The sequence below is a fragment of the Hydra vulgaris genome, chromosome 07, assembly GCF_038396675.1.
Source record: "Hydra vulgaris chromosome 07, alternate assembly HydraT2T_AEP".
Lineage (NCBI taxonomy): Eukaryota > Metazoa > Cnidaria > Hydrozoa > Anthoathecata > Hydridae > Hydra > Hydra vulgaris.
The window spans coordinates 13,327,672-13,344,480 of record NC_088926.1 but is presented as its reverse complement, the minus strand read 5'-3'; the positions used below and the strand labels follow the sequence as shown (position 1 = coordinate 13,344,480).

At 29.8% G+C, this 16,809-nt stretch overlaps 2 protein-coding genes across 2 annotated transcripts in view; both read left to right on the top strand.

The window, feature by feature from the left end:
- The first annotated feature begins 200 nt into the window (after positions 1–200).
- Positions 201–3,012, top strand: LOC136082111 (uncharacterized). Its single transcript, XM_065800677.1, has 2 exons — positions 201–2,776; positions 2,902–3,012. Exon 1 carries the CDS (start codon positions 1,882–1,884, stop codon positions 2,416–2,418), a length of 537 nt encoding a protein of 178 aa, XP_065656749.1. The 5' UTR covers positions 201–1,881; the 3' UTR covers positions 2,419–2,776; positions 2,902–3,012.
- A 10,925-nt stretch (positions 3,013–13,937) lies between these two features.
- The window catches only part of LOC100204167 (uncharacterized), a 41,273-nt gene continuing 38,401 nt past the window's right edge, over positions 13,938–16,809 (top strand). The window contains exon 1 of the mRNA XM_065801110.1: positions 13,938–14,176. The gene's annotated coding sequence lies outside the window, so the exon portion shown is untranslated. The remainder of the gene's footprint in view (positions 14,177–16,809) is intronic.

Sequence of the window (16,809 nt, the reverse complement as noted above, 5' to 3'; positions counted from 1 at the left end):
GCATGTTTAATATATTATAATGTATTATTATGTATTATACATTATATATATAATAATTTGCATGTATTATATATCGGAAGAATAGGTTTTAAAAATTGGTATCATGGTTAGGATAGCGATGATAGGTAGTTCAACAAACGTCCGTTTGCGGCGGAAAACAAGGTCACAAAAATTGCTTTGATTTTAGTTCTACAAACTGAGGCAGAATTTTTTAGTACCTGTCGGTAGATGCTTTTTTCTAGTTATTTACAAAGGAAACTGCCAATAAAAATGACGCCTTTTTAAAGTAGGATTCCTGCTGATTACAGTGATCTTTTCGTTTTAATTTTAACACAATCCTTTCTAAAGTTACATCTCTTCAATGAAATAAGGTGAGTTAAATCTTTAGAGAATTTTTTTTGTAGATTAGTAAACTCAAATATTATTATACCTACTTCTAGCTTATTATATTACCTTTCTGAAAATGTATAATATTATAAAATGTTTCATTGCCGGCCAATTTTAGAGTACACCTCTGTGAAGCTACTATATTCTGAAAAGTTTTATTTATTTTTCGCCAAAACCGGGGGCGTGATAAAACATTGTTTTTATTATAAAAACAATGTTTCGTCAAACCAAGTGATTTTAAACAATAAAATTTATTGTTTAAAATCACTTGGTTTCTAATCTTTCCCCATCTAGTATTAAAATTTAATAAATATGTATCCTCATCAACTATTAAACTAAATAAATACGTAATATACTGCCCATTTCATAATAAATTGTAAGTCACCTGACACTTGTCCATATCATAAATTATAATCATATGCCAGTCAACATATTTTCAATTACTTTTAACTTTGCAATCATGTCAGTCTCTACAAAAAAAACTGCTTCCGATTTCAATGCTTATGTTGACTCCTTTAAAGTGGATAGTAATGCCAGCACAGTTTTCAGAAATGGTTTTGCAATCTACATATACTTGTTAGAGAAAAAAAAGATAACAAAAGCTAGTGTGAGACTGCATGAAATATTGTCTTCACATGGGTATGAATGTAATATTGGAGCTGTTACAATAGCCTTAAAGGGAATTTTTTTAGAAATTAAATATTTCAAAAAGAGGCTCAATAAACTATGGTGCAAATTATCAGACCTATTGGAATCACCATTTAAAGTCCCCAAAATGAAAACCCAAATAGTTATGCCAATGGAAGTAGAGGAAGTATTGCAAACTGGAAATGTGGTGACAGTTAACATGGAGAATGCAAAGAAATTGAAAACAGACTGTTCGAAATGTCCTAATTTAAGAAAATCCTTAGTACTGCAAAAAGAAACAATGGGAAAACAGATCAAATACTTGAAGGCAAAAAGTTTGCTAAGTTCAGATAATGTACGCATAAAACGTTTAACCCAAGACCTTAAAAGGAAAAAAATATGTATCGACAAGCTCAGACAAGAGAAGAGGAAGTTGAAGCTAGAAAATTCTTTATTAAATGCACGTCTTGAAAAGTTGACATTAAAAAATTTTAAGAGGACTATTTTGAATGCAAAGAGAAAAAGTAAAAGAGCTGATAAACACATAGTCAAGCTAACACAAAAGCTGAAAGAAAAAAAAGAAGAACTCAAAGACATTGTCAATCGGGGCTTGGCATTGGATGATCTCAAAAGTCAATTGGACCGCCCACAGAACAACTCACCAAAACACATTTTTACTACAAAGTCATATAACAAAAGATAACATAAAAAGCAAGTCAGATATACAACACATATCCGTAAGTGCATCTATATGTGCCTTCTAAACCAAGTACCGATAAAAAATGCTGGGCAAGTTATTCGTTTTGTTGTCGAAGAGCTGACTGGTTCACGTGTTTTGTATGTTCCCGACCAACACAGACTGCACAGATGGCATATGAATTAGGTGTTATCTCAGATATACAAGTGGCAGAACACCTCTATTACTCTACATCTGCTGTAGCAACACTCTCTTGGGATGCGACAACTAAAGCTGGGGTTCATGTCAACGAATGTCACATAGCTACTTCTGGACGACAGCTAACAATACAAATTTCTGAATTAGCAGGTGGCAAATCAGGGGACTATATGGTGCAGCTAGTAAATTCTTTTCAGGGCATTGCATCAACTTATTCAAAATTTACAGGTATACAACAGCATATTATACTTAACAAATTTCGCAACACCTTTGAGTCTACTCTTACAGACAGAGCAAAAGTAAATCACTGTATCAATCAACAACTGAGTGACATGTTTTGCAAGCCACTAACTGAACTCAACTGCAATGTTCATCCTTTAGATGGTCTGGCAACCGAAGCTCGAAAAATTCTACGCAAACTTGACACAAGCTACAATGTTACAAGCCAGGTGTATGGGAATGAGTGTCATGCTGCAAATATGCTTAATGCTGTGTCTAAATTAAAGTAACTTTTTTTATATCCATATATTTTTAGTTTTAGGAATTAGTAATAAACATGGTTATATAATAATTACGGATATATATATAAATAAAAGGTATTCTTTTTGAAATTTAGATACAAAATGAAATCTTGTGACCCAGCTGGTTTTAAGACATACTTAATCAGCAATGGTCTGAAACCTGGAGTTATTGTTCGGTATGTAGGGAATCGGCTGCATATTCTATTCCATATGGCAGGCACTGTTTACCAGCTGAATAACAGTCTCATCACATATCTCAAAAAATACTGTAGAGCAGCTGCATTGAGACTTGCTCTCCTGGGTGATTTTAACAATCCAAAAATTATGACTCAATTAAGAGTTTTAGGTAGGTTTGCATGTCTTTTTATCTAATAACTATCCATTATATAAGTTTAATCATTCTTAATTATTGTATAAGCATTGTCAAGATATCTTTTTTTTAACAAATACATTTTTATCTTTTTTTCACAGGACTGTATGGCAAATGTTTGACAGGTCCATGGATGACACAATTTTATGAAAACAAAGAGAACAGAAGTCATTTAGAAATGGTACATATAAAATAATTTACATTTAACACAGGTTGATAATACAGATTTAATTTTGGTTGATATCCACAGTAAAAAAACATATTTCAATTAATTTTACTTGATGCAAAAATTTTAAATGCATGTACTGAATAAAAAAAAATCTAATAAGTTAACTTGTTTTTATTTAACAGGTTCCATTATTTAAATCATGTCTTTGTTGGCTTACAGAAATAAAGAACGACCCATTACTCCTGCTTTCATTGCCTGTGTATTGTTTCAGTTGTGAGCTGGTACAAACAGATACTGTACTTGTTTTACTTAGAACTGCAGAGTCTGATAATTATTTTAAAGAAATTGCCAAGTCTCTTGCCGAAGGATTTATTATAGTTTTAAAGAGGCAACTAGCGCCATATCTCTCTGGTGCCCTATCCAACCCCAGTAGAGATGTAATTAACAGTACACTAGAAGCACCAGTGCATAATATGCACAGCGAAAGAGCTCTGGGTATGTTTGATGCACTGAGTAAGAGAGCTCATAATGCTACCACTGGATTTCTAGATGGTAAAGTAAAATGCAAAATCAATAAGACCTTTAATTGGTTGATGCAGTTGAATCTGTCTAAACAAAAAGATATCATTACTTTTGCCATTAAACAAGCAGTAGCAAACAGAAAGCTGTTGCTTGTTAGGAAGTCTGAAATTGATGCTGCTGCCAAGTTACGTCAAGTAGAAACTGCTCAAAAACGGGACAAAACGGAGAGGAGAAAAATAGAAAGAGCAATAAAATTAGATTTAGACAAAAATGTGGAACCAAAAACATTTGCCAGTTTTTCTGATGAAACAAGAGACATTATCAGGCAGATATTGAACAGAGATCCTGGTTTGCTACAAAGAAGCATAAATCATATTTGGGATGTAGAGGGGAAAGATGTTATTTTTATGGGAAGTATTCATTCCTTTTCATCAAAAAAGAACAACAACTTTATCAATGTTGAATATTTGAACAATGAAAGAAAAATATTTTTAATAAGTGAATTTCTTGCTGACATTGCTTTGGGAGACATTAGCTTCCAATAGATACAATATCTTAAATTTTTTATGGTTTTCTACATTAGTAATTGCAATCCATTTCTTTAAAATAAGTTTTTTTTCATCTTTACAAACAATATTTTCATGTACATTGTTTTTTTTATTGCTATAATAAAGTTAGATGAGGTTTTTATTATAATATATTATATAAAGTCTTCATGTAACCCTTTTTTTTACCTATTGAAAAAACAATGAAGTTTCCAATTATGAATTTTCTATCCCTTATAACGTTTTTAAAGCTATTATTGGAATGGTGAATGTTTTTTATTTTGTTTTTATTGTACATTCGAACTTTAACGTTTACAGTTTAAAAACTCAAAAAAAAAAAAAAAAAAAAAAAACCACCCCCAGGGGCGTGTGGCCCAAACGCTCCCGGGTAAATCTGCCATTGTTTTTTTTTACTTTTTTTGTAATATATTAATGCAGCAAGCAACCCTGAAAATTTGTGGTCAATATCTATATAAATAATTAAGTAACACTGATAATTCTCTCAAAATGTTACATTCGTGGTCACAATTTTTGAAAGAATTTGAAGCACAAAATTTTTCACCTTTAAAAATTGATAACTTTTTAGCAAATTTAGTTAGAGAAAAAAGGATTGCAGTTTTGGAAATCGTTCATTCTGCTGTTTCCAATGATATATGTCATTTAAAAAAAAAATGAGTTTGATTTTTTTGTTGAACTACCTAGCGATGATAATTTATACAATTTTACACGGAACTATTGGGGTGAAAAAAAAAATCAAACAGACTGAAAAGTACTTATTAACTCAAAAAAACTTTGAAAATTATAGACATTATTATATTCAAAATGGTTTTGTATTTTGTAAAATTTTGCACACATTCCCCCTTTCCCCCCCCCCCCCCCTAAAAGACAAAAAAATTTAGGAGGGGGAGGTACAAAATTGTTGCGTAATTTTAGGGGAGGGGGTCAATAAAGTGTAACGGATGCGTTACGAAGGGGGAGAGGGGAGGGGGTCAAAAATGTCAAAAAGTGTGTTACGTAATTTATGAACAACCCCTTACTTATTAAGTAATAAAGGTTGGTATCAAGGGCGATACCAACCTTTATTACTTAAACCCTTTTGTTACAGGGTTATTCATTTTTATATGCGCGTTTATTCATTCTTATATGCGCATTTATTCATTCTTATTTGCGTGTTTATTTATTCTTATATGCGCGTTCAACTACTAATAAAACCTCTAATATAACTTTATGTGTGAAATCTTAATATTAACACCAGGGGCGGATCCAGGAAATTTTTTGGGTACATCTGATTTTTCCACGAGCAATTTTTCTCCCCCCCCCCCTACACACAATTCCGGAGTTGGAGGGGAAGGATTAATACACCATATATATACAAAAGGGCCATTCCGAAAAGATCTTCAAGGAGGAGGAGGGGGGGGGGAGGAAATAACGTATGTTTTTGCCGAGTTACTTCTAAAAAAAAAAAAGTCATCGTTTACTGACATTTGCTGACTATAGTTGAAAACTTGCCTAATACAAGTCTAAATTTGCCGACTAATTTTTCAATAAAGTTTTTGTAGGGGGTGGGGGGTTAGACACCGCTCTTCCTAGTGACAACTCTGTATTTATAAAAAAAAAACGCAAGGATATTACTAGGACATCTTACCATAGTAAAATCGTATATTTACATAAAATTTAGAAATTTATTTATATTGACATTATATTGATTATTTATTTATACTCACAAATTAGCTTAATATTTTCACATTCCATTTTTAAATTATAATCTTACACATTTTACACATCTTATATTTTTATCGTAAATAATTATATATTATGTTTATATTGTAACAAACATAAAAAATATAAATATAACAAAATAATTACTTATTATAATAATAAATATTGAATTTTATATAAAGAAATTAGATGCCGCAATCTTAGTTTTACATTTTGCATAGCAAAAGTAAGTTTTAAAATCTTTATTCTATTTAAACTTGTATAATACATAAAACTTCAAAAAATAAAAACGTTTACACTATAATTATTATAACATAGCATTTACAAAGAATGATAACAGCAACAACGATATATCTGAAACCAACGTATGTAACGCGATGTATGCCAATAATTTCTTTATGCCAAATAATGTTTTAAAAAGATTTGTGGCTATGAAAATAGCCGGGTTTTTTTTACCAGTCGCAAATAAAGATGACTTTTTTTGTTCTGTTTTTATTTTTAGTAATTTGTATTTTTTTAAACTTTATATTTTTAAATTTTTTTTAAATATATTTTATATTTATTTCAATTTTATTTAAAAGTTAATCTACGATTAATAGTAGCAAACTTATCAATGACTTTTTTTATATCTATAACTATCTCTGTATGAATATTCATTAATGCTAAACCATTTAGGCGGTCCTGAACCATGGTGCTTCGCATGTAATTTTTTAGGCGCCGAAGCGAAGAAAATGACCGCTCACACTCACATAAAGTTAATGGAAAGGTAGCAAGTAACTTTAGACAAACTTTTATGTTTTCAAAACCAGGAAAATTTATCGCTTTTAAAGTCTCAGAAATATTAGAAGGGATATCTCCTTTAAAATTTAACCAGAAGGCTTCCCATAAATCAAGCTCACCAGCTTGATTTATGGGAAGCCTTCTGGTTAAATATGATGGAGTCTTTCCAACTGGTGTCACGAGAACATTGCACTACTGAAATCATTTTTCTAGGAACTAGCACAAGTGCTTTATAACATTTTAAGGTAGTATCATCAAACCTTGTGTCTAGTTCAACACTGAGATGGTCTAACAAAGGAATCGTGATAACAAACTTAAAATAATCCGAAATAGATTCAGAACGTGTATTATCTCTGTTTTTGGAAATAAAGGAAGTTCTTGGCTTTGTTTCGGCTACATTAATATTTTGTGCAATTTTTAAAGCCTGTTCATAACACATTTGATGGTGCTGATCAACTACATTTCTAAGTGAAGATACAACATCTTTCAACGCCTGAATAAGATTTAAACCATCATAAATATCATTACTCTTTGACTGCAACATTCGCGTTATGGGAAGAGTTAAGTCAAACACATTTCTTGTTATGCACATAGCAACAATAAAATCAAAACCTGTAATTAGTTTCAGAAGAGACGATGCACTTGAAGATGTTGAGTGATTAAAACTCTTACTGACATTTAAAGACATCTCTTCAAGACAAGAGACCAAAGGAATAAAAAGTTCTTGAAAAGTGTCTAATCCATTTACTTTTTCCACCCAACGTGTCCTGCAAACATCTTTTAACTTTTTTTTAACAGCCGATGGAACAGTACTTTCGATATGCTCCTCTAACTTTTGTTGTCTCGTAGGTGAAAGATTAAAAAAATATGATACTTCTTTAACATGTGTCAGAAGATTCTTAACATATTGTATGTTGCACGAGGCACAAATAGCTAAATTTAGCCTATGGCTATAGCAATGAACAAATGAAGCTTTTTCATTTAGATTTAAAATGCGAGAGGACAATCCTTTGGTATGACCAGCCATTGCTCCAGCACCATCATATGACTGTTCTTGGCAATTCATGATATCTAAAGAAAAATCTGAAATACTTTTTAACAAAATATCAAATAATCCTTCACCAGTAACACCATTTGTGCAATGTAAAAAACTGATAAATTCTTCTCTTATATTAAACTTTGAATCAACAAATCGTATAACTAATGATAGCTGTTCTTTATTGAACTGTCAGAAGCTTCATCAGCAATAATAGAAAAATATTTAGAATTTCTGCTATTATTGTGTCAGTAATAACTTCTCCACAACACCTTACTAACTGATTTTGTGATGTCTTAGATATATAAGATGCATTTCGTTGATGATATTTAAGATGATCTTCAAGAACTTTATCACCAGCTTTAACACGAAAATGTAACAATTCAATAAAATTACCTACAGTATGATTAGAAAACTCACCATTTTCAGGATGAAACTCCGAATCATCTCTATGGCCTCGTAAAGAAAGACCAAGACGTCCACAGAGAATAATTGTTTCAATAATAGGTTGTAATAACTGTCGGTTTTTAGAAATCTGTGAGTGAACTATTTTTTGAGATGTAATATCTATTGATTCTGTTTTACAAGACCAAATGGACGACATTGAAAATAAAACTTCAGCAGTTTTTACATGTAAGCTTTTATTTCTGCAGACAGACCTATCATTGGTTTTGCCAAATGCATGTATCTGAAAGTAACGAGAAGCTTCATTCCAGCGATCAAAAGGCTTACTAAATAATCTTTCGACTAAACTACATTCAGATGGAAAATTGCACCCAAAAAGTACACATGGCAAACTGAAGGCTCCATCAAATTATTGAATATGTGAGCCATGGAAATTTTTCCATCCACATAAATTGAAAACTTCGCCCATTCAGATTTTTAGGAAAAGAATATGTTTTACAAGGTACAAAAACAGATTTAACTAAATGTTGAAGTTCAGAATTACTTAAGGTTTTTGCAACATTTGAATAACTAGTATAGTTAGAAACCAAATAACCAATATCATAATTATTGGACGGTAAAGAAAATGATTCACAACATGTAATTTTACTAAATTTTGATAATGATAATGGTGGTTGAGTAGAGACTTCCATTGGTTTCCTTTTTATATTATCCAATAAAAGATTACTATCTTGATGTTTGGCCTCGAAATAAAATTTTATTTTAGTCTGCGACATTTTGGTGCTTTCATTTGAAATTTTTCGTTTTAAGTTTTCTTTTATTATCACAGGGGTATAATGGTTGTGTTGGAAAGGAGCAGAAAAATCATATAAAACACCTTCATAACAAAAAAGGAGATAAAAAGACTCAATATTGTTTAAAGAGGTTATACGAGGTACAATAGTAGAGCTGAATAAAGTTTTAAACTTATGTAGACCAAAATCTGGATATAAACATTCTATTTTCTTATTGCAAACACTTGATAATGCTAGAATACAAAGGAAAGAAGACCAGTTTTCATTGTTACAATTATTAATAGCTTCTTCTTGAACTAAATCTATACTTTTTTTTCCCGAATCCAAAGAATTTAGTGATAAAGGAAGAATGTTATCAAAGCATAGAAAAGAGCTAGTATTATTAACAAAAGCATTATGAAAAGTTGGATGATTAGAATAAAATTCGGCATTTAAGAAAAATTCAATTGAGGTCTGTAATCTTAAATCATTAGCCATACAGTTATTTCCAGTTAGACACAAGGAGATAGAACTGTACAGACAGTTTTCAGTTGATTGAGACCTGAGATATACATAAAATATAATAATTAATGTATTTATATGAAAAATTTATAAATATTTTTAACTAGCTAGCAGTCAATATAACATTACAATTAACCAAATAGTTATTTAGAAAATTATGGAACCTGAACAAACATCTTTACCTTAAAACAACAAAATTGCCATTATGTTTTTCTTTAAAACTTTTTGGAAGATAGATTTCAAAAATTTTAAGAGTATTTTCTGCTTTGCAAGAGTCGACAATAATAATATCTTTACAAGAACTAATATTTTTTTCTAACATATCTTTCAAAGAAATCAATTTTGCTTTATCATTTTGTAACATAATGTTTTTGATTTCTTGATTGATTGACATTTTAAATCAATACTCGGACAGACAAATTAATGCTTGAACATTAAAAATTAAACAAATTTTGAATATTTTGAATTATTCGTATGTATATTAGGGTGTATGTGTTTTGGTACGTCTGACAGTGTTTTTTTTATAAAAAAACAGAATATTTAAAAAATAAATAATGAAAACTAAATTAAATATAAAGATAAATAATATAATGAAATAATACTGGGTACGTCTATTGATGTATTTTATCACTTATAGAATACTATTATTATTTTTACCTCCTGATGATTGCAAAACAATAGATTTCGTCAAAAATTTATTAAGGGTGTTAGGCACTAGGTACGTCCAAAAATTGTTATAAGTAAAGAAAATTTTCAATTATTTTTTTAACAAGCTAAATAAAAATTTAAAAAGATTTTTAATTATATATTAAAATAAAATTGGGTACGTCTATTGATCTGTTTAGGTAAATATTATTTATCAAGAATTTCTTAAACCTTCGGTTAAGATACTTTTATATACGTTTTAAAAATCGCTTTAAACAAGAACCATTGGTATTTTTATTTCACAATATGTAAAAGTAAAACGCAAGCGTAGTGCTTAAATCTTATTGAGTTGACAGTTCAGTAAAAAAGATATATACTTTTTTAAAATTCAATTAATAATCGAATATAGTATAATTTATATTTTTGATATTTTTGGGTACGTCTTAAGACGTATTAGACGTACCCTAGATCCGCCCCTGAACACTAATGTATTTGTAATAATGCGGTCTTCGTGAAGGTATTGGAAAATTACGCAAACATAATTACATGTATTTAAAGTTAATAATATAATATTTTGTGGTTCTGAATTTTAGATAAAAAGGATGATATTTGTAAATAATATACTTGCAGTGAAATGATAATAAAACAAGTGTAAACAAACTTTTGAAAAAAATTAAACTTTTACTAATTGCCTGAAGTTAGTTAGTGATTAGTTTTTTTATTATGTCTTATGCTATTGTTACAACTAGTAAGAGTAAGTTACAACTAGTAAGAGTATTATTACAACTAGTAAGAGTACAAGTAGAGGTGTTACGAGATGGTGTAGTTGAATTCTGAACCCGTTTGAGTTATTCAAAAGTCAGAAGTTCAAAATATATCTCGGAGAAAGCCAAAGAACTTAGCGAGAAAATAGCAGCATTGGAAGAAGCAAAATTGAAAATATTACTTACCACAGAGATGGTAGTGGAAACAGTTCTTAAATCAATCAATGACGCTACTGACCTTTCGATGGAGCAGATTGAAATCAATGAAAGCGAGAAACCCGTTGTTTCAAGCGAAGATAAGGACAAGGTTTTTTAATAACAATTAAGTGCGATCCTACAGTCACTGATGCTGAACTTTCCGATAAAGATGGTCCTTACACAGATACAATTTACTCAATCAAACATACAACTTACGACTTTGACCGAACTACCAAGCATGGTCGGAGATTATTTAGAGTTAAGCTCAACACAATGGTAAAATATTTACCACATAATATCGAAATCAATGGAATGTTAATTAACCAAAACTTTGCTGGAAAAGAATTTTATTGGAATAACTGCCAAAGCAAACTTATACAAAGAAATGCATGTGTTCCACCAACTAACAACCATATAATAAAAAATATAACTACAGTCGAGAATCCAATTGATTTCACGCTCGGTCAGAGTCTTATTGATAAGAAAAAGAAATACGGGTGGCAAAGCACCCGTATTTCTTTTCACTCCACCGTCACAAAAGACAACACCAAATTTGACAACACCAAGAGGAGAGGTAACAAACTCAATTTAAACCTTAAATAAAAACAATTCTACTATTACTTTAGAGCAAGCGAACGATCGAAAAAGAACACACCCGCAAACTCCAGTTAAACAGAAAAAAATAGAAAAAATACGGGAAAGACGAAACGGTATTCCTAAAACAAAATGGCAAAAATAATCGTTCAAACGGGAATGTGTAAAATTTTTACTTAAAAGTTTGAATATAAAGTTAAATGCTTGCTTGGAAACGAGAGGTTATAAATAATTAATCAAAACAAACAAAACTTTTTTTTAAATTTTTATAATCGAACGAGTTTGAGCCATGAAATTAAAAATAATTAATGACAATAAATTTTAAAATAATCGCTATCACGCGGAACTATCTCAAATAGTTCCGATAGAATTTTATTATTTGATTTTCTTTTACTTTTTATACTTTACGTTTTATATTCTACGTTGCCTTGTAAACTTATGAGGGCATCAGTAAGGCAAATAGCCAGATGACGTAATAAAATACAATACAACTACACTCAAACCTTTTTTTGTGCGGTAGATAGGGACCGCATAAAAGAAAACGCATAAAAAAAAAATCACATAAAACTTCAGGAGTACCTATAAAAAGTAGTTTTCGAAACAATGTTAAAAACATTTTTTTATGCGTTTAGATACGGACCGCATAAAAAACATTTGATTTAGAAAAAACACTTTCGAGCATTTTTAAATATTTTATTTACATACGTATTTATTTTATACATACAAAACTTATCAAAATGTATAACAATTATCCTTCGTAGTCTGACAATGTAACGCAATTTGTGGTTGCATGTTCATTACAGTAACTATATAATGACGTATGTTCATACGTATTACACATTTTAATCGTTGAGATAGAAATTATTGCGCGTTCAAAAATTAAATTGTATGAGATCGCACAAAAAAAATCGCATAAAACAAAACGCACAAAGTATCGCATAAAAAAGGACCTCATTAAAAAGAGGTTTGAGTGTATAAACAAACGAGTGAATTCATTAGTGTCACTGGGAAAAGTTTAATATTCTCCTGTTTAATAATATAAACAACAAATAAGCTTTTATGTTTTTATATAGATATATATAAAATGTAAATTAGGTTGTTGCCACTGCTATTTATTTAAAAAATGGTTGCCGAGCCAGCGCTGTATTTATATAACTACGCATATGGTTGTAAAATGGAACTAAATTAAATTCTGTAGTATCCCTAATATTTTTAAGTTTTCTGATTACCCTATCCGTATTACGAGGCCTTTCTCACTGTTTGTAAGTATGCTTTAATAAAGAAAAAAAATTCTTTTATTGGATTAAGCTGTGGCGTGTATGCTGGCAGATACTTAATAGCTATGCCATGAGAGGCTTGTGTTTGCCCAACAGAAAAACTCCAGTGGAATCTACAATTGTCCATAACAAGCACCGGCGCTTCCGCATCTGCATTCCTAATCGCTGGTGCCAACATTGAAAGTACAAAAGGAATCTGCATTCCAGCCTCCAGTTTTTGTTTCATAAGCCAGCTCTCCCATTGTTGAAACAGCACAAATTAAACTAAAATTCTTGCCACAATTTGCAGACGACTGTAAAATTGCTGGCGCACCTCTAAGCGAATAACCGTATGTGCTGTTAGTGTGCACGTTAAATCCAGTTTTATCCAAATAAATAAGTTTTTCATTTGAAATTCCGTTAATTTCGCTTGCAAATGCATAGCGTGCATCTATAACTCGTGTTGAGTTTCGTTCTTCTGGCACATGCGCAGCACGCTTTCTTGATAAATCCGAGCGTTTGAGTTTTCTTGAAATAGTAGGCTAAGACATGTTGAAGCCTGCTGCAGAAAGATTTTCTTTCATTGCTTCTTGCGTACAAAGATTGTTTACTTGTACACATAATTCGATAATATTTTTTATTTGAGCGTTTATAGGTCTTTTACCTCGTTTTTTATTAGAAAACAACTTGAATGCAGTCATGTTGTCGAAATCTCCTCTATTTAACTTAACGATAAGATTTTGAACTGGGGCTGTATTCTCATCTCTCCATTAAGCTTAACGGAGCTTTTGTCTGAAATTTCATTACAATATTTCTAAGTAAAGAAATGACGAAAATTTATATAAATTTGTTAAAATAAAACTTATACCAAAATAAAACATTTATGTTTAAAAAATTATAATTTTAAACAAATTTTTTATTAATGTAATTTAAAAGAAATTTTTGACTAACGCTCCGTTAAGCTTAAGGAAGAGATGAGGCCTAATAGAATACGGCCCTAAGCATAACGGAGAGATGAGAATACGAATACTGTGCGTTTAGATAAATTAAGAGAAGTGGAAATGCTTGTTGTAGATTCATTCCTTTCAACTAAATGCTTAACCGTTTCAATGTGCTCTTTTGAAACATTTTTTCTTGTTTTACGATTGGCAATCGTATTTTCCCGCAATAATTTTTCCCGCTATTGAAAAAAGCGGGAAAAAAAAGGTCGACAGGCCGTTCGATTTCGGACTAGAATGATAAAAATTAAATTTTTAATATTTTATGTTTATTGTTTACCCTTAATATTCTAAATAGTGCAGCGATTGCTTTGGATGCTTGACTTCGATTTTAAAACTGATTCGCTGAGATTATTAAATGAGATTACGGAAAGCTAAGAGAGTTACATTAATATTTTGTTTCAAATCAGACTGGCTGTTCTGCACTTTGGCGTAAAGTATTGTTTTGACGTAAAGCAGTTTTACCTTGTTTATTTATTTTATTCAAATTTTATTTACTTATTCAACTGTTTCACAACAAACTCATTACAGTGGTTCTCCTTTTTCTCAAGTCATTTTCAATCAGTTAAAGAGAATCTTGTGGCGACAAATAATTTCCTTCAATTAGTCAAAGATACCGTTCATTGAAAATTACTCCAGTTTTAAATTTTTGCAGTTGTTCATTATTAACTTTTGTTACTTCTATTAAAATACCCATAATTTGATCTATATATTACTCCATAGTATATAAATTATCTATATTATATGTATATATTTTGATTGCATGTTTGTTTTATGATTATATATATGTGCATACTTATGTATGGATATATTTATATGTATATGTATGTATATATATATATGTGTGTGTAGATATGTATGTATATATTTAAATGTATATATAAGTTTTATCTTGTCATATATATCTTATTTTATCACTTATATTTATCTTATTTTATCACTTATATTTATACTATAGCAGTATAGTTACATTATAAATCTTATTTATATTTTAAACTCATATACTTACAGTTATACTTTACTCTATAATCTTAGATTATTTAGACTTATTATTTAAATATAAAGATTATTTATACAGTATCATAATGCTTATATAGTATTTATATTATATCTATTTAATTATTTATCATTATCTGATTCTTATAAGTTACTATATTTTATACCACAGTTATTTAATACATTATTTCTGTTTGAATATATAAGATTCAAAAGGGTTACATTCTTTACTTTTAAAATATTGTCACGTTCTCACTTTTTATCAAAATCTCACACACAGTATTGCATAGGGTTCACTAGTATCTGTAATTAAAATATAGACTAAAATTTGATACCAATAGTACAATAAAACTTGTATAAAATCAAAGTATAAAAGTCATAAACAAAAATATAAAATTCTGTAAATAAAATATATAACTCTTAAATTAAAAATAAAAATATAAAACTCAAAATTAAAAATAGAAATAAAAACCTAATAAAAATACAAATATAAATTTAGTTCAACCAAGTACCCTTTTCTCATCTTCATTATCCTAAATGCTGAAGTGAATAATATGGTTGTTAAATCTCCTTGTGGTGTTTGTTATAAAACCGTAACATGCAATCAAAAAGCTATACAGTGCGACTCTTGCAATAAGTGGATCCACATTAGGTGTAATAATGTTGATAAAAAATTCTACAACTCTTTGATGACTGAGACTGGCTATTGGTACTGTTTTAATTGCTTAAATAACACTCTACCATACTCTTCCCTTACAGATAAGGATTTTAAGGTCACTATAAATGGTGCAAACACTTCTACTCATAATTTATTTTATGACACTTCATCTAACCTAAATAATCTTTTTCAAAATAAACTTGACAATGATAATATTAATTGTAAATACTATGATACAACAGAGTATAACAAAGCTGTTAGTATTGATTTAAAAACCTATTTAAAGGTAAATATATCATCCCTGACATATTACCTTGATGATCTAAAACTTCTGCTTTCCCTTATGAATAATAAACCTAATATCATTGCTATATCTGAAATTCGCTTAAATCGTAACATAACACTTAGAACTGATATTGCTTTAAATGGCTATGTCTTTGAACATACTGATTCACATTCTAATAAAGGAGGAACTATTATATATATAAAATCTGAATTAAATTATAACTTAAGATCTGACCTCATAATCCAGAACAACAAAGAACTAGAATCAACCTTTATTGAAATTTTACTGCCATCAGAAAAAAATATTATTGTAGGTTGCATTTATCGCCACCCATGTATGAGCACTAGTGAGTTTAATATCACTTATATACAAACCTTACTTGACAAGTTATCACTAGAGAATAAAAATATAGTTCTTTTAGGAGACTTCAACATTAATCTTTTAAAATATGACTCCTGCAATGATGTTTCTAACTTTCTAGATCTTATGTGCTCTTTCTCCCTCTTCCCATTAATTACTCAACCAACCAGAATTACCCCAAAATCAAAGACTCTCATAGATAATATATTTGTAAACTTTCACACTCCAAATACTAAATCAGGCAACCTAACAGTATGTCTTGCTGACCATCTTGTTCAGTTCATATCCTTTCCATCCAATAACTTAAAACAGTCTCATTCCAAATTATATCGTAGATGTTTTAAAAATTTTGATGAAAAAAATTTTTTAAAAGACCTTAAAAAACTGATTGGCTTTCAATAAACCATTTAAACTACTGTGTTAATAACTCTATTTCAAAGTTTTTGGATGCACTTAAAAGATTACTTGACAGTCACGCCCCTTTTAAAATGTCAACCAAAAAAGCTAATTAATCTTTATCAAAGCCATGGATTACTAATGGAATCATTATGTCAATACAAATTAAAAATAAGTTGCACAAGAAGTTTATAAAATGTAAAAATGAGAATTTAAAGCTACAATACTTTCAAAAATTCAAATATTACAGAAATCAAATTAGTAACCTACTGCGATACTCAAAAAAATCATATTATTCAACCTACTTTAATGAAAACTTAAATAACCTTAAAAATACCTGGAAAGGAATAAGGAGTATTATTTATATTAAATCAAAGATCAACAATA